At 41.8% G+C, this 18,553-nt stretch overlaps 1 protein-coding gene across 1 annotated transcript; it reads right to left on the reverse strand.

The window, feature by feature from the left end:
• Positions 1-1,993: 1,993 nt before the first annotated feature.
• On the reverse strand, positions 1,994-15,634 carry gucy2d (guanylate cyclase 2D, retinal). Its single transcript, XM_031857255.1, has 19 exons — positions 15,236-15,634; positions 12,585-13,589; positions 12,146-12,447; positions 11,627-11,999; positions 11,436-11,520; positions 11,241-11,349; positions 10,973-11,092; positions 10,802-10,882; positions 10,476-10,652; positions 10,229-10,385; positions 9,984-10,133; positions 9,411-9,559; positions 9,134-9,297; positions 7,178-7,370; positions 6,748-6,922; positions 6,097-6,195; positions 4,724-4,818; positions 4,549-4,631; positions 1,994-4,434 (listed from the first exon to the last, which is right to left on the reverse strand). The coding sequence occupies exons 2-19, from the start codon at positions 13,432-13,434 to the stop codon at positions 4,350-4,352; spliced, it is 3,447 nt and encodes a 1,148-aa protein (XP_031713115.1). The 5' UTR covers positions 13,435-13,589; positions 15,236-15,634; the 3' UTR covers positions 1,994-4,349.
• Between the last annotated feature and the right edge of the window lie 2,919 nt (positions 15,635-18,553).

Raw genomic sequence — 18,553 nt, forward strand, 5'->3', positions numbered from 1 at the left:
TTTTTTTTTTTGTGACAACAACCCAGTGTGCTTTAATTGTGAAAGCCAACCTGCTGTGTTTCCGGTCTCCACCTGGCTCTCTCTGGTTGACTTGACTCAGCTTCTGCTAGACTGGCACCTCCAAGCCGTTGCCAGTCGAATGCCATGGGGGGGCTTCAGCACTGCTGGGGTGCGCAGAGAAACTCGGTGTCCAGCCAAAAAAGACTTCGTTTATGATCACGTTGACGATGGGACAGTTCATGTCGTTTAATTCAGCATTTAGGAAGATTTTAGCAGTTGGATGTCATGCTGACTGTAAGTGCAAAGGCCTGTGTGCATCATTTACAGGGAAAACATGTAAGGGCGTATTATTATCTAGAGTACACTATTAGTTATTATTTAGGAATATTATAGTGATACAAAGCTGTATTATAATGTTTTATTGAATAACATGGCTTCATCTGTGTTCAATTAGTTGATTCATCCTTTTTCAGTTTAATTTAAGATAAATCTAAAATCAGTGTAAAGATAGTTCAACAACCACTTGGGCAGCTGCAAACTGATTGTCTTGACCATCAGTTGCGTGCCATTATTGGCTGATGATGACATGCAGTTTCGCAGTAATCCAATTAAATCTGTGATAATAATCACAGATTAAATATACAGTTAATAAAGTCTCATAATACATAGAGTTGATTGCCCTATTGTCACATGGTTCGGCGCACCAAAGGCAATAAACGGACCAATATGGCCAAGCCAGTGTTCACACAATATGGTGGTGGTTATCCTTTTTATGTGGACTCAGGTTTTATGATTTTTTACAAGGTGAGCCATACAAACAGACAGACAGAGTATTAGCAGAATAATAATGCCACACGCTTATAATTAATAAAAAATAATTTATACCCTAAGCAAACAAAATGCTAAACAACATAGGCCTTTAGAATGAAAGTCTCTCATACTGTCTGTGGTTAAATCCCAGGGGTGTGATTGCACCACCAAAGTGCCAAAAAAGGTTTGGCAGAGCAACCTGTCAAACTGATCAAATTGTCCTGAGAGCAACCCCCGTTAGTGGCAGAAACAAGAATTGCTTTTGAGCCGACATCTTCCTCAGGGCACTGATATCACTAGCAGTGCAGACAGGATCTGCATGATTTGGACATAACATTTGAATCATTTCGTAGATCAAAATATTATCTTATTGTCTTCGGTACTAGCTCACACATAGGACATTTGGCATTTAAAGAATCTTTTTAAGGAAATCTCCGGACCTAAAGCAGGAAATATACTCCGACACTGAAGGAAAACTATGAATAACGCTTTCTATGTCTAAATCTAGGTAAATTGTTGGCCAAAGTTACTGTAAGATGGTGCAACTAAAATGCAACTTCAGCTCCGTGGAGGTTGTGTTTCAGCAGGAAATCCATCAGATAAACATGCACAAGATTTATCAACATTTGCAATGTTCAGGAGGAAATTCGGACTCAAACACTCAAGAGGGTTTGTCTACGATGTGCAGTGTGTTGCACAGAAGTTGCATTATGTAAAGCCATCCTTACATTTTCATTGGATTGTTCCAGTACAAAATAAAACAGTGTTAAACCAACCGAAAACCTGTTAGCATCACTGTAATTAGCTTGGCCATTTACGGTGAAATGGTGATGTAAGACTCCCATTGAGTTACTCTTCTTCACAATTAAGTGGCGTTTTAAAGTTGCTGATACTTTAAGTATGTCACCACTTGTTTCAAAGTCCTTTGCCCATTTGCAACACCGCTATTTCAAAGTTTAAAGCTTGTTTAAAGTAAAAAGTATGAGTTGACCGTTAACATGCACCAAATTAGAAATATCAAGCTAGAAATTGCTTATCTGTCATTTAATGTGTGATTTACAGGCCTTTATTAAACCTGTGACTTATTGGTCCACTTGTTTTGGATCATAGTTGAATGTACCGTCAGGGCACCATTTGGAAAAATAGCCTCAACACACATACGACGACACAATCTTCCCTAAAATCATCATTTATTTACAGAGACACATTGAGAACACCTGCATTCAGTTTTGATGAGATCAATCTATTTGGCAAATTGATTAAAAATCTAGCAAACGTAGGTCCTATGTTAATAGAATAACTCATCAAAGGAACATTCAGACAGCTTTTCCCCATGCTCTTCATCTTGATTCAGAATCCTGCGTTTCGTCTTCGTCGGGGGTTTCATCATTTTGAAGAGCCAGTGATAAACACTTAATGGTGTGAGAGACTACACCACGAGCAACCTGATAATCAAGTCATCACATGTCCATTTTTTGTCGATTTTTGAAGGGGGTCAGCAAGTGAGCTCCCAAGGAAAAAATGTCTGCAGAAAAAAAAAAATCACATCCCGACATTGCTTCAATATCAGTGCTGCAGCAGACAATTAGCCAGCCAACAGAGAGTGTGTGAACAATGTCGTCGCTCGCTTCTTGAATGCACTGTGATTAAATCCTTGTTTTTTGGTAATTTCCTTTTGTGTCAGGGGTTTAGGGAACCCAAGCAGAAATAAAAACTCCACTAAAAAGTCCCTAACCCTGCAGAACACAATCACAAACTAACTATGTACAAATTTACAGTATGTACACATCCCCAAGCCAAACAGACATGACTCAGAGGACTATGTCCTCCCCGTTTTATGAGTATGCTTCCCCCACATGTTCTGTAAAAATCCCCTGGGGTTGGGCACGGGAGCGACTTAGTGAACATTTGTTCTCATAGGACCTTCAGATACAGTCGCTGTGTGGAGTCCCGGAGAGCCCAAAGAGAAAATAATGGGCGAAAAACCCAGACACTGCCAGACATATTCCGCTAGAAGTCTGCGCTATACATGAGAAAGCTCAATCTGCTGAAGCACATTATTGGAGATAAGAATTTCAGCCGACTGACTCAAACATTCTGCTTATCAGTGCAGAGCAGAAATACTGTGCGTGACAGAAATCAGGTCTCCCCATTGCTGTCCCATTAGGACCCGGTTAAACATACAGCTGTGCAGTACACTCAGCCATGCATGCAGCATGTTTCAGTAATAGGCTACATGTACTTTAGGGGAAGCAATCGTGAAAACGCAATTGTCATTAGTGAGCAATAGATTGGGTCTTGTTTCATGTTGTGTACATCTTCTATGATTTGGTAGAAAATGTCAGCAAAGCAATACACACATTGTTAAAAAACATTACATACTGTATGTATAGTATCATGACGTTATTAGGGAGAGGAACATATCTTTAAAAACAATGTTTTGTGGGTCACTTATGCATTTTTCTGAAAATGATCCGTCATTAAATGTTGGATTTTATTCATTATTTCAAGCTTTGCAGATGTTTTGGCCCCAATATCATGTCCAGCATGTATCTTTATAATTACCACTGGGACAAGTAATCTAATCTAAAATTTAGAGCACATCCTTGTCTTTGATACACCTAATTGAATTGACGAGTTAGTCAAATATGCCTATTGCAGTAAGGGGACAAAATGTTAGGTGACAATATCACAAAGATGTTGTGGTTTGTTTTTTCATCTATATCCATCAAATATTAAATAAACAAACCAGATCATTTGTTTGACACATTTGAACAATTTTTGGATTATGAGGTTTCATTCATCAAATGTGTGAATAATCAGAGTAATGCTACCACCAAAGCAAAATCAGAGCCACCCTCGACCGGAGCTCTCAACCTGTCTGATCTGTCCGGTGCTCTCCAGCTTAAGTTACTGTGAAAATGTTTCAATTCCGAGTTGTTGCAAAAGGCTAATGCTTTGAAAGTGAGTGTTCTATTTCACCCGAGATGAATAGTCAGACAGTAATAGCTTCCACCCCCGGGATGCTCATGATAAAATATCTCCAATATCTCTACAGAGCACAAAGATAAGTACAAATACGGAAAACCGTACAAGTACAAATACATCCAGTACTTGAAGTACTGGAAGTACAGTATTACACATGATACTGTAAACGACTCATCCATCACAATCCCTTCTTGCTGTCCTCTAAACCAATGCAATTTGGGATCGGTCATTCAACCTTGGTATGCATATCATGTATGTATACTCTATTTTTAGTTGAACACGTACAAGGACAGTTGCTTTTTCTACAATAAAGATTATTTCAGTATAGAAATGATTTCCAAAGAGTGTGAAATCCCTTGTGACTGGTGCTTGATTTCATTTTGAGCGTAGCACAAATTACAGTAGATTGTGGTTGTTGCATGTTCAACTTTTCCTCCACACATCTCTCAGTCTATTTTTTTCACTGAAAAACAATGTTGATCTAGAAAGTATCACTTTTCATTCTGGAACATCAGTAAATAAATAAAAAATTTAACTTAAAAAAAATCAGCCTAGCCCATCTTCTTCTGTCGATCCAGGAATTTTTGTCGTCTGTCCGGAGGTATCTCCTCTAAAGCGATACCATGATTGGCTCCCCTGTAATAGGAAATACAGCTTTTTATGCACAGAGACTGGAATGCAGTGTAAAGATGAAATTAGGCAAATCACATTAATGCATAATGTGGAGGAGCAACCAAAACATTCTCTTACCCTGTAAGGTCTGGAGGAATAGGCAGAGGCTTGGTGAAATCCTCTCTTCCTACCAACCAATATGTGTTCTCAATCCCTTTTCCCTAAAAATAAACAACCATTAGAATTCATTAGCTATTATTACGATGCCGGTGTTACTGTGGGTACATTATGAGAGCGTGTCTAGTCATTTTACCTTTAACTCTGTCATGCCTCTGTGTTCAATTTTGTATCCCAGCTTCAACTCGTTCAGAACATCGACCGTTCTTCGGTTGACATGGATTCTGTAAGCTATGATGGAAATGACAGAAACACACGGCAACATTTCCACACTGAAAGTTGAACGTGTAAATTCTCTATTGTCTTTGGAACTTTAAGGTTTAAAATGATAATATCTGAGACATGTATAGAGTCAGGCTGTCGTTTTGGTATTAAACCACCTGGTGGCAGTAGACTACCCATTAATACCTTGCTGCTAATGGCGTAAATTCCTAATTGTTATTTTAGCAGTGGTAGAAGAAGTATTCAGATCGTTTACTTAAGTAAAAATCCACACTGTGAAAATAATCCACTACAAGTTATAGCTCTGCCTTCAAATACGTACTTAAGTAAAAGTATTAAACAATTATCAGCAAGATTTGCTTAAATTATCAAAAGTAAAAGTACTTATTGTGTAGTAAAATGTTACTTGTCAGTATTTTACTATTATATATGATGTTTATTGGATTAATATTACTGCTGCCTTAATGTGTATGTTGCATTTTACTGTTGTAGATGTTTAAGGTTGTGTTAATTTGTTGTGTGTCATGTTTGTAGTGTCGCTGTCCTGTAAGAAACATGCTTCTCTATAACGTAAACTCTTAATGAGCTCAGAAAAAGAGCCCTGCTTTCAGCTTTGTGACGATGCATTTTCCAGCTGACCCAAGATGATATTTACATAGTTTATTTATCTGAAGATGTAGAAGAAATGTCGCAACACATAAAGAAACAAGTCATCCTTCAGCTCATCAGAAAAATTCATTTTTCAAAATCATCAGTAAGAACTAGTACAAACTAGTAACTAAAGCTTTTACACAAATGTGGTGGAGAAAAAGAAGTACAATACTTGCTTTAGAGATAAAGTGGAGTAGGACTATAAATCTGCATACAATGGAAATACTCAGATTTGTACCTAAGTACAGTACTTGAGTACTGAGTTTCGTATATAGTGAAGGTGAATAGTTTCATGTATTACAGTACGATCTTCTGGGAGCTCTATCAAATGGAAGAGTTGTATTCCTAAACATAAGTTAAGTGTACTTAGCAGCTACTACGTAAGTTCATAGTTAATTTATTCAGCATGCAGAATGTAGCGGAGTCAGACTTGGTCACTGATGTTGACGTTTACACCGAAACTTCAAATTGGCCTCTAATTCTGCTGATAGTCTTAAAGGATTACCAAGGACTGCTAACTTAAAGCCCCGTTTAGGCTCAGGCAGCATGCACACAAACTACATACTGTGTGTACTCTCAACCACGATAGAACTTTAAAAAAAATAAAAAAGAAGAAAAGATGTATGAGACACTCACGCAACCCTGTGGACTCCATTCGAGATGCCGTGTTGACAGTGTCTCCAAACAGACAGTACCGAGGCATCGTAAGACCCACTACTCCTGCTACCACTGGGCCTGCAAACATAGCAAACAAACACACACACACACACACACACACACACACAGACACACACACGACTATGACGCTTCTCCTAGACAAGCAGTACATCATAACCCATTTTGTGTGTCAATTTGTTCTCTTTTTAGACTCCTAATCAATTTTCATTTCAATAAAAGTACACGCAATTATTTTCCCAAAACAAGACGTTAAAGCTATGAACTACCACTTCTGCGTGCATAAAGAAATTCATAGATTAGGGTTAGAAATCTCAAGTATGCAGTGTGTTAATTGGATGACAGCGCTCTAAGTGGATAGCGTTTCACTGTTCCAGGAATAAGTTCCAGACGAGGATAAAGGATAAAAATACCTCCTTGCCTTAGCAGCTTGGGTTCCTGTACTCTTATTCCTCTCTAACATATACACCTTTTCTCACTCTGGAAGGAAGTTTTGATTAATTTCATGCCATATTACTCATTACACGTGCATGTGGCTCTTAAAGTAATCACTCATTACTACCGTATATAGAGAGAGCATCACAGCGCAGAAAGGATGGACATATTGCTCACCAGAGTGCAGGCCAATACGAATTCTGACCCTCAGTTCAGGCATGTGCCTCATCTTGAAGGTCCCGATGCAGTGGAGGATGTCAAGAGACATGTTGGCCATCTCGGCTGCATGACGGTTGCCATTCCTAGTGGGGACTCCTGAGGCTACCATGTAGGCGTCTCCGATAGTTTCCACCTTAATGCAAAACAAATAACAGTTCAGCAAACACACAACTGCATAGAATTCTTTTGATAAATAGTGGACATAAATTGAGGTGGCACATGATTTCCTGGGTCAGATATGATTCAGGAGCAACAGAAGAAATATTTAACAACATCAACAACATAGAGAAACCTAGATCAAATTCTTTTAGAGATTTTGATACAAAAAGACCATAAGCAGAGTAAAATAGTTCAAAAACAGAGTCGTTCTTCGTTACTATACACTCACCTTGTAGACATCATGCAGTCCAATGATGGCATCAAAGAGTGTGTAGAGGTCGTTGAGTAGGTCGACCACCTCGATGGGATCGCTGAGAGCCGAGATGGTGGTGAAGCCCACGATGTCACTGAAGTACAGCGTGACCTCGCTGAAATGCTCGGGTTTGACCGGCTTGCCCGTCTTCAGCGCCTGGGCCACAGACCTGGAGGAGGAAGATGATGAGTGGGCGACACTGCTGAGGTGCTGAAGCAGAAACAGTCTGGAGACTGAGCTTGAGACTGCTCGAAGTAATCTGACATTCTTTTGGGGCATCACAAACAGACTTTTACAGACATTCTACGGCTGTCCCTTTCTCTTACTGATCATTGCAAACAGGCAAACTGGCATTTCTAAAAACATGACTGAGATACACACAACGACAGCATAGTGTGACTCTCAATGTGTGGGTAAGTGTTAAATACAGGAAAGCCACCTCTCTTTGGCAGATCAGTGATGATTTCAAACACAAATATGATTAAATATGATAAAGATTCAATAAGATATGATTAAACTAATCCAATGCAATGAAGAACACAGTTGAGTATTCACCCCCTTTGCAATCTTTCCTATTTTGTTGCATAACAACTTGGAATTAAAACAGATTTGTATGTGTCACATAATGTATCACATGATCTAACGGAGCAGCATTAAATCCATTAGTAGAAAAAGGAATGAACTACAACAAACCTGCAACAATACCCACGGACCAGACAAGAAAGGCATCAGAGAAGCAACAAATAGACCAAAGACGGCCCTGAAGGAGCAGGAAGCTCCACCGAGGATATTGGAGTATCTGTCCATATAGGATCACTTTCAGCCGTACACTACACAGAGCCGGGCTTTATGGAAGAGTGGCCAGAAAACAGACATTATAAGTAAAATAAGTAAACACATTTGGAGTTTGTGGGACACTCCAAATGTGTTTTCTTATTTTTCTTGTTGCATCTCTGATTAATGCCCTCCTTGCCTGGTCCGTGAGTTTTGGGGATGTCATATTATTTCCATTTTCTAATAATGGATTTAATGGTGCTCCATTATATCATGTGACACTTAAAGTGCACACAGCTGGACCCTATTTAACAAATGATGTGATGTTACCAATTGATTGTCATTGTGATGTTATTTAGGGACAATTCTAATGTCAAGCCCTAAAACAGAAACAGAAGATCAGTTGAATTACAAATCATACAGGAAACACAACTGAGGTGCTGATCTGTTGCACATACTAAAGCACATCATGCAGTATTGTAAATGTGTATTCTTCGTTGGCCTGATGAAACACATTTTCACACATTATTGATTCCTTGATTAACACATTCCTTTAACACAAACAAATAGCCTCCTATAGAAACAGACTGTGACTAATTCAAATGATAGAATACATTCCACTAGCAGGACATGGTTGCTAGCAAAATCTAAAGAAGGTTTGACTGTCTGATCACATCCACATCACTGGTTGTTGCACTTAATATTCCCACATTCGAAAATTGCCGCATAACTAGAGCCATATGTTCGGTAAAAAAAATGTAAGTCATGGCGAGAGAAAGACAGATGTAGGAAAAATAAAAAAAATACGTTTTGACTGTTTGTGTTATCCTGCTTAAGAGATGACAGCCCCATTCAAGAAGAGTCTCACAACATGTTTTTACTTTGGTGTTGATTCATCCGCATTTTGGTCCCCACAGCTCCTGAGAGTTATTAAGTTAAATCTCTACAGTAAGTCAGCGAGCAGCCACCCTGCTGAACTGAGCACTGAGTCCCTAATAGCTTCAGGGAGGCCGTCTCTGACCTTTGACCTCCCTGAGGATACAAAAGTAAGCATAATCTGTTGTAATTGTGCTGATGCTCTACAGGCCTCAAGAGGCCTTGATCTTTAGTGAGCATGACGTCAGTTTCTGTCGCGTGTCAGGTAAAGTTGCCACTCACTTGGGCAACATCTGAGCCACCAGTTTGTCAGTCTTCTGCCTCTCCACCTCCAGCTCCTCTGTCCTCTCTCTGATCAGATCCTCCAAGTTGGAGGAGTACTGCTCCAACATGCGCAGCATAGAGTCGATGATGTTGGTCTTCTTTCCTTTGGTGATGCTCTTGAACTGTGATGTGAAAAGGAGGGAACAGGATTTTCATCTCCAGCTTGCTGCTTTCACACAGAACAACAAATAAGGAGGAGTAGACGTGCATCGACACGCTTTTTCAGTGTTTTTACCAGTTTGAAGATCTCCTCAAAGGTCGGCCTCTTCGCTGGCTCTTCATTCCAGGACTGTTTCACAACCTGTATCACATCCACCGGGGACTCGTCAGCAGACAGGACAGGCCGACACAGCGGAGGAGGCTCTTTGAGCTTGCTGATGATCTCTGTCAACACACACAGATGTTATGCATGCGTACACAGAAATGCGCAAAAACAGACAAAACACTTCGGAAGGAAAAATCATTGTCTCTAATGTGATTTTCTGCACCCAATTTTGTCAAATAAACGAGAATGTCATTGGTGATTAAAAAAAAACTAACATCGGGCAGCATTTTCAGCAACAATCCTAATATTTGTAATGTTCTTTTCAGCTCAGTGTGAACTGTTTTGTGTATAAGGTGAGCGGAGAGCAATAAAAAAACAGCATGTCATTATCCCCACAGGCGGGGAACATAAAAGACAGGATTTCAAATTGAACCTGTACAAAACTATTCAAAATCTTCATAGATCTTTTGTACATGGCCTTCTACTACGTCAGTTTTTTTTCATGTATCCATCCTTTGGGGTTACTAATGCCATATCACTCACCCTTGGGCGGCATGTCCAGCATGCAGTAAGGTGCAGAGCGGGAGATGACCTCCTGCCCGATGATGGAGAAGCTGTAGACATCCCCAGCGAAAGTGCCCCTCCTCCTTTGACTGGTGCTTCTCAGCAGCTCAGGAGCCGTCCAAAGCAGATCTTTACAAAGATTGCACAAAGTAATAAATAAACAAAAAGTATTGATAGGTACGAGCTTGGTCACTAAATTAATCAGCGAATGCACATGAACTCACTTTCTGGCTTTTCCTCATTAGTGTCAATGCCTTGGGCAATCAAAATTTCATTGAACCCATAGTCTGTCACCTTCAATACAAAGCGGCCGTCTACCACACAGTTACGGGATTTGAGCCGTCCGTGGACGATGTCACGATTGTGCAGGTACTTCATTGCCTGATGACAGTTTGAGATAAACATCTGAGCGATGAGGCAACATGACAAGATGGGAAATGAAAGGCATGTTGGTCATTTTGTCTCTCTCACCCGAATCAGATCCATTAACAGGGAAGACTTGAACATCCAGTCAAGACGCACTTCCTCATTGTTGAGCAGATTCTCCAAGCTGCCCCTGGTGCAGTGTTCGGTCACAACTGCAAGGATCCCAGAGTCGCAGAACAGTCCCAGGAACAGATTGAGGTTCTCGTGCCTCATGTCTCGGAGCTAATTGGAAGACAACGGAAACATCAAGACACAAGTCACTCAGTTTGATGCGTTTTATTGTGGCCAGGGACCAGACCAGTCTGTATTTGGGGTTTCCTGGCAACAATGGAAAGTCAGTAATTTGGATAATGACACATACATTCACAAACCTTGACAAAGACAAACTCAGTGTTGCTGTTGACACCTGATACAGGTCCACCGGGACATTTCTTCAACCAAACCCAGTCACCCTGGGACAAACACAAAACGACAGACTTTGTGAAACCAAAAACCAACCAAAAGGTTAAATCTGAGTTTATTGAATGTGTCAGTCGCCTCACCTCAAACACAGCAACATTGGAGCTGTCTGGTGTGGATGCCAAGTAACTGCGACCGGACACCGACTGATGAGGAGTCTTCATATCGAGCTGGCTTTTCAGGATACTTTCATCATTTATCTTCTGCTCACACACACAGTTGAAAAAGGACGGGGCAGCTCAGAGTACATCATCTTTTACGGGCAAACAACTGCCATATATCACATACTTGCAAAGCAGAGAGAAGCAAAATACAGATAGTATATAGACAGAGATTCAGCAAGGAACTGACCCGTTTGCTGACTTGAGTGTTGATGAAGACCAGGTCGTCCAGTGTCAGCACTACCTTTGTTGATCCGCCGTTACTACCTCCAAAGCTGAACCCAATCCTGCCACTTCTCCTGGACAAAAGAAAAACAATCAGTCTTTTTGAAAGATCACACAAGACCGGATGAGATATGATTCTCTGCTACTCTGCTGTACATACTTGATACTAATAAAGAAGTTAGCTCCACATCCAATGACTGCAATGAACACAAGGAGAAGAAAGAAGAAAGTGACTGTGTCCAGGCCTTTGGGAAGAGAAGAGAAACACAAAGACAGTTTGAAACCACTGAATTATTCAGTAGTGCACCAGCTTATATTTATTTTCTGCAATGACACTACTAGTGCCCTCACCTCCAGTACAGGCAAAGTATGGGCTAAACCAGCAGCCGGAGTCTGTGTAGGGCGTGCTGCCCGCAAAATGGATGGAACGACCGAGGTATTTCAAGCTCCCGACCCCTCCATATGTATGAGCGGCATCCAGAACATGGGTGGAGTAGAGATAGTGGCCAATGCCGCTGTAGTCCAGCACTACATAGCGAGCTTGCATGCCTTCCCCTTCCTTGCCAGCCTTCAAGTGCTGATTAAAGCCTTCAAATTCAAAGCCGCCCTTGGTGTCACCCAGGATCGGACCGGTTACCCAGCGGCCTCCATTGGCGCGGGCCTGCTCAGCAGCCATAGCTGTGTAGTAGATCATGTTGTAGATGGTCCCAAAGAATGGAGACACCTTACAGAGGAGACAGTAATGTGGTGATTTTGAGTCAATTCAAATGTTTGTATAAGTGCCTTTGAGTATCCTCTTCTTCCAGATTTGTCATATTTTTCTATTATCATTTACCATTACTATACACACAAGTATCACACAAATCTCACCTGTTCTGGTGGGGTGCTGCTGCGGATTTCATAGCTGTCCTGACCGTCTTTGAAAGCCTCATAGAAATTGCTTTTGCCAGAGTCCATAGTGATGGTGAGGACTCCGTCAAAAGCTTTGCGCAGCTTGGTGTCATTGCCAAGCATATAGTAGGGTGCATCGTTGTAGGGTAGTGAGTAGAGGAGGGCGTCGTAGGGGATAAACACGTAGCCACGGTCGATCATACGCATGAACAAGGCTGTTGTCAGAAGCTCGTACTGGGATTGGCCACCAATCAGGACAGAGGGCATGCACATAATCACCACTGTGAAGAGAAGAGGGATTAAAAACGGATTCATTTGCATGATTCATGTGGAATAAAACAGTGTGAAAGACGTTTTAATGTTGTTACATTCATGTTTTTTTGTTCTTGTTTCAGTCATCTTCACATCTAAAACTCACCTCTGACCCGGTCTGCTTCCCGCACTTTTTTCAGCGCTCTCCGAGGCCCATCCTTGTCCGACTCCATGGTCACCACAGGGTTGACAGGCAGGCCAAGGGCCCTCAGTGACGAGGCCAGCTCATGTCCCGTGGCTTCCCACAAATCTGTCTCCTCTGAGATTATGGAAACATGGGCCCAACCAAAGTATCGCAAAACCGAGAAAAGTACACGGGAGGACAGTGGCAGCGGCCGCAGGAAGTTGGAATACATCCCTAATTTATTCATGTTGGGTTTGAGGCAAGCCCAGGAAAGAATCCCAACATCCCACTCTTTTGCATACAAAGCGGCGGAGGAGCAGTAGCCTGGGTTGGCAGGGCCCAGAAATGCAGCACCATAACCTTCCAGCTCAGCAAAGCGAGCCAGGGCACGGGATGACTTGCAGTCCTCATTGACCAGCGTGTAGTCATACCAGTAGCCTTTGTTGAGGTAGGGGTCCTTGTTTATGCGAGTAGTGGCGAGGCGGGCTGCCAAGTCAGGAAGTGCTTTGGAGTATAAGAGGTCACACGTCCAGGGTCCAACCAGGACCACCTTGAAAGTGGTCGCCCAGGCCTGACAGGGCATTAATGAGAGTATGAGCAACGGCACAAGGAGCCAGTTCCCACACCGGCTCCTGGAGCGTTGCATGGAGGATGACGGCAACTGTGGTTTTGACGATGAAGCTGCTAATGATTTGAACACACTATATCCACTGCAACTGTTTGCAGCCACTGTCCGCACGCGTCCCTTTCTCTTCACTTTTGTTGAGTCGTGCTGCCATCGTGGGTGGTAGGACAGGTTGTGCAGAAAGCGAGGGTCTCTGTGACTTGCCATTTTCCTCTCACAGCTATGCTTTAGACACAGCAGGGGGAGCGGAGAGTTTGTGGTGTGACAGTGAATGTGTCTTTGTGGATAGGACTGCCTCCCTTGGCACTCAGCAGGCCTCTAGTCCAAAACTGGACAGGCGACGAGACAACCCCAAGTCATCACTGCCTCCGGGGAATAAGGGAGAAAAAAGGTGCAATTAGAAAACGTGTTGCTCAACAATTTAGTGTGATCTGCTTTCGCTCCGTAGGTTCTGAGACACAAACAAGGATACCTCAGGGCTTAAACAGTCTTGTACTGACATGATCCCTGACCTGAATTTGCAATTGTGGAGTGGTTTGTGCCACAGAATGTGATGTTGAATTGTGTCAGCATCCATCTGTCTCACTGAGTACATGAGCCCACAGTGCCAATGCTGTTCCTTGAAGAATTAATGGCTTGTGTGGCAAGCTGGTAAGCTCTGCTGGGCCCATGGAGTTTATAAGTGCCAGGTAACGTGGAGCTAAATCTGGCCTTGGTATCTTCATTTAGTCTTGGCATCTCTTCTCCCTTCAATAGTCAATCTCTTGAGATGTTCTCAGCCATTGATTTCTGGATTATTCTCTCCTCGGATTCTTAAAACCAGCATCTAAATTTGTACCGGCTGACTTCATTAAGAAACACTTAAGAATGGCTGCTGATGTGAAAAGAAGGGACATTGACAGCTGAGCAAAAGGCCTGACCAACCTGTCAGTGGTGAGGGGAACTTCAGTGGCAGCTAGTGCTAAAATTCAGAGCATTGCTTCTGAGGTTTAAGGAAGTTCAGCTTGAAAGAAATAAAAAAGTTCCACCAAGATAATGCTGGTTCATAAAGAGAATTTAAAAAACTTAAAGTGCACAGCTTAAAATACTGAAAGAATTTCCCTTTAGTGAAACAACAGTGGATGACAAAAATGCTAATCTTGTGCTTGTTGTGTTGTGCATATATTATAGCCTGACTGATACTGGATATTTTCAGGCCAACATCGAAATCTGAGAATATAATGGTGAGTGCGTTTTTTTTTAACATAAAATATGGCATAAACAAATATCTTGTTATTGATTCCTTTGATTAAATAAAGAAAATTAAGAATTGTGACAATAACATACACTAAGTGGAACATTTTACACCTAAAAGATGAACTTGTCGGTTCTCTCTGATAGACAAACTATAAAAGAATACCCCTGTTTCTAAATTATCTCAAACTCAGTTTGACATATCTGTCCTGCAATCTCTTGTTCTTTATCAGCTGACAAAATATCGATATGTCTCCTATAATCGGCCCATTTATCAGCATGGCTGATTTATCTCTCCAGCTCTAGTTTATATGTGCGTGAATCTTAAATGAGGCCAAATCTATGTTAAATCTTACATATAAACCACCTGTAGCCATCAGTGGTTCAAAAATGACATTTTAAAGGCCAAAAATACTGGCTGATTTGAGTCTTGGCCTTCAAGCAAGCGGCGACCAACAGGCCTTCTAAAGTGACTAATACGGTCATTGGCTTATCAGTTCATAATAGGTTCAGGGTAGCACTGACATATATGCTAGCATTGTTCTAAAGTGATGCTGAGAATAAGGAATAGGTGAAATTATGTTAACACATCATTTCATGAGTAGTGGTATTTTCTTTAGTCTTTATGAACAAGCCTTGGCGTTCCAACAGTCTCACCTTTGCCGGAGTAGCTCTGCTGCAAAGAGATTCGAACGTGGCCACAATGACACTTGATAGTGGTAAATCAATGACAATAGAATTCAACGAAACAGATTTAATAAGAGACAGCTCTGACCTGGAGCAGTTTCACTACATACTGTAGGAGCCATATCGATGTTGGAGCGGTTGAATCGCACCATCCAAACTCCAGGTGGATTAAGTATACGGGAGTATACAGCAGGAACAGTGATCGTTGTCCTTTTACTGGGAAACAATATCATAGGTAATCCAAAGAGAGTGGAAAATAAAAATAAAAAAAATGAATTATCTCCTCTTGTATCCAAGTTCCTTAAAGACAATACTGAAAATGAAAAATCTCCACATTTCCAGTAGTTGCTTTAGCTCTTGATGACCCCGTTTTGGACTGGGACCCACCCCAAACCACAGAGGGACAGTGCATGGAAAGAGGTGAAACCCCGATCCAGCGTCTGGATTGTTAAAAGCTGTCCGAAAGCTGTGGAGAGGTAACAGGTAAAAGAAAGGTAAGAGTGGGAAGGACTGGCAAGCCAAGCTCTGACTCCTCAGCCCTCTTTAGCTTCTAATCCACACAAGTGTGGGAAGAGTGTGTGCAGGGGGGGGGGGGGGGCGGGGGGGGAGGAAAAAGAAGGTGAAAGTAAAGGTATGTTCACTCTGGATCATTTACACAGGAGCATACATTTAGGTGCTGATGTAGCTTAGAACGTTTTAAATACATTTAAAAAAACTTGACTGGCTCAATTGATAGATTGGTTGGCTATTTCAACAGTCAGAACTGGGAAGAATCATACTAAAATGGTAGCTAACTGTACTGATTGTCTTATTTATTAGGAGGACCATAAAAAGTACATGATCTTGTGAAGAACTCAGTTCCATAGTTGGTGTGAGAGATTATGGAACTTCTTGTGCCAGAACAGGAACACTCCACTCATCAAAACCCATGAACTTTGCCTTTGAAAGTAAGATGGGTTCAATTTCAACCCTTAGCTAAGTGTCGTTCCATCATTGATCATCCTGCACACCTTGAGAAACCCCCTATTCTCTCAGCACTAAATGTCCCCAAAGCGAAAAATCAATAAATCTCCTCATGCAGAGCAGAGCAAAGAAAACCTTTGCAATGTTAATTATTGCACACTTATCCCCGATGGCTACCTTAAATTGTAGAATTGCATGTAATCACCTGAAGCTTGAACCTGGTGCAGGGATTAAGGCGCCCGTATCTGTTGCCCCATATAACTCTGCTGCTGCAGTTCAAATCCCTCTGAGACGTTCGCTTATGCCCTTTGCCGTTCCACTAGTCTTACGACAGTAGCCAAAGATGCTAACTGAAATGTAGCATGGCTAAAACTCTCCACATACTTCAGTAAAATTGGTCTTTTATCTCATCATTTAGATTGTAGATTGATCGATTATGTTAAGATGTCTTTAATATGACCACGTTTCTGACATCTTTGTAGCCTGCCTCCTTTTCCGAGATTGGGCTTCAAGTTCTGGACAAGATAAGAGTCAGAGAGCAAAGGCATCTTACATATGGGGAGCAAGAACTATGTGAGCTGGAGCCGCGGGCTGAAAATATCTTGTGGTAAGCTACTGAAAGCCTGCTGTTGCTCCTTTGACCTCGCAGCAGGTACAGTTCACTACAGCTGGATTTTAAGCCTTTGGGGGGACTCCACATTTTTAATAAACATTTAAAAACAAAGATGCTCATGAACGACACAGTGAACACATCCAGCATATAGCCTCAGTGTCCTCGGCTGAGATTTTTGAAGACGGTCCCCTACATATGGAAGTGTGACGATGCGTTTGTTTTTTTGTCCTGCCTTGCACATGGATGGCAGCCTTGCTGGATTAATCAGATTAGTCAGGTGGGGCTGTGCTAAACTGATCTGCTGCCTGCAAGCCTCTTAAAAGTGACATGGCTAACGGCACTGACAGAGATCACTTCAAAGCAAGGTCAGACACACAGGCGGCCCAGTTGAGCAAAGAACCAGCAACTGCAGAGGTAGCAACACTGCACAATACTGACAGGAGGATACAAGCACCTCTGACCATTGTCTTAGCCCTGAATGTTATTAATCTGTAGCCCAAACCAACAACTAGTCATGTAGGCAAAATATGCTAAATGAAGTAGTAGTCAGTGTCATTTTATCTATCTAAATACACTATCTATATTCTAATATGACATACCTGTCTTTAGCAGCCAGTGTGATACTGACATGTGCTTGGTCACATGACTCTCAAAGCTGTCATGTGATTTGACGATTTCTAAGTACATCTCTCTCGGAATTCTTTACTTTCTACGGAGAAGCTATTTGTCGAAGTTCATTAATCAAATTCTGAAAAAAAGAAATCCTGTGGGAGGAGCGATAGAGAAGCTTAAACGTTTGCCTCCTCCGTGACCCCACGTAACTGATCGGGTGAATTCAATTGGCCGCCTCCCACAGCGACATCACTCAGTGTTCCCAGCAATCATCTGTTTAGAGCTGTAGGAAAGCAGGGAACCTTCCCTGAAAAGAGTGTTAATTTACATTACTACAACAAACTTTTAACTAGTTATGAAAAAAACTCAATGCAATACTGATGCCACTATATGACCTACATAAGCAAACAAGAACATCAGTGAGAAGCTATTTCAATATGGTGATGTGATGTTGGATATCCTTCATGGCCGTCATCAGGTCAGATTCCCTGTGACATCAGACAAAGCTAATTACTGCATGTATGTTCACCACCCGCTTCTTAGGAGCCAACACCAACACCACGGAGCTGGAGGCCCAGGCTGTATTGCTGGGCCTGCTGGAGGGGAGGGAGACATGGGAGAACCAGCTGCATCTTTATGACACCAAGCTGTGGCACTCATGGAGACACTATGGCTTTTGTCCACAGGGGCCGCCTAAATCAACACAAAATGAAAGATCCTTGTAGTAACTTTAAAATGGGTGTTCGGTAATAGGAAGGCCATCACTGTTCCTGGACAATGTCCTCTGAATTTCAATATTCTACTCACCACCTACAAGGCACTCAACAACCGGGCTCCCCCTCCGTGTCCGACCTCCTCCACCAGCACGCCCCCTCCCAATGCCTCAGATCTGCTGATGCCAACCTCCTGCAGGTCTTCTGGGACCAAGTGCCAAACCTCGGGTGACAGGGCTCTTTAAGTCGTCGCCCCCTCTCTGTGGAACTCATTACCAAACCACATCAAAAATCCACCCACATTGTCATCATTCAAAACACACCCACCATGTTTTTAAGTAGTCCATCTTTATTCTATTCTGTTATATTATCATTTCCCCCCATCTGTATTAAATATTTTACAGCGTGTTTCCTTATTTTATCCTACAGTATGTTAAGAGTATTTGAGAACTTTGACAAGTGCTATAAAAATCTGTATTATTATTATTATCATTGAATAACTGGA

This window comes from Anarrhichthys ocellatus, unplaced genomic scaffold, assembly GCF_004355925.1.
Source record: "Anarrhichthys ocellatus isolate YVR2014 unplaced genomic scaffold, GSC_Weel_1.0 scaffold18, whole genome shotgun sequence".
Lineage (NCBI taxonomy): Eukaryota > Metazoa > Chordata > Actinopteri > Perciformes > Anarhichadidae > Anarrhichthys > Anarrhichthys ocellatus.

Excerpts from the sequence above, each read along its gene's own strand:
- gucy2d (XM_031857255.1), bottom strand. The coding sequence starts at position 13,434 with ATGGCAAGTCACAGAGACCCTCGCTTTCTGCACAACCTGTCCTACCAC. Across the intron at positions 11,350-11,435 it reads AACTTCTTTATTAGTATCAA|GAGAAGTGGCAGGATTGGGT; the intron begins GTATGTACAGCA and ends TCTTTTGTCCAG. Across the intron at positions 6,196-6,747 it reads TCGTATTGGCCTGCACTCTG|GCCCAGTGGTAGCAGGAGTA; the intron begins GTGAGCAATATG and ends CTATGTTTGCAG.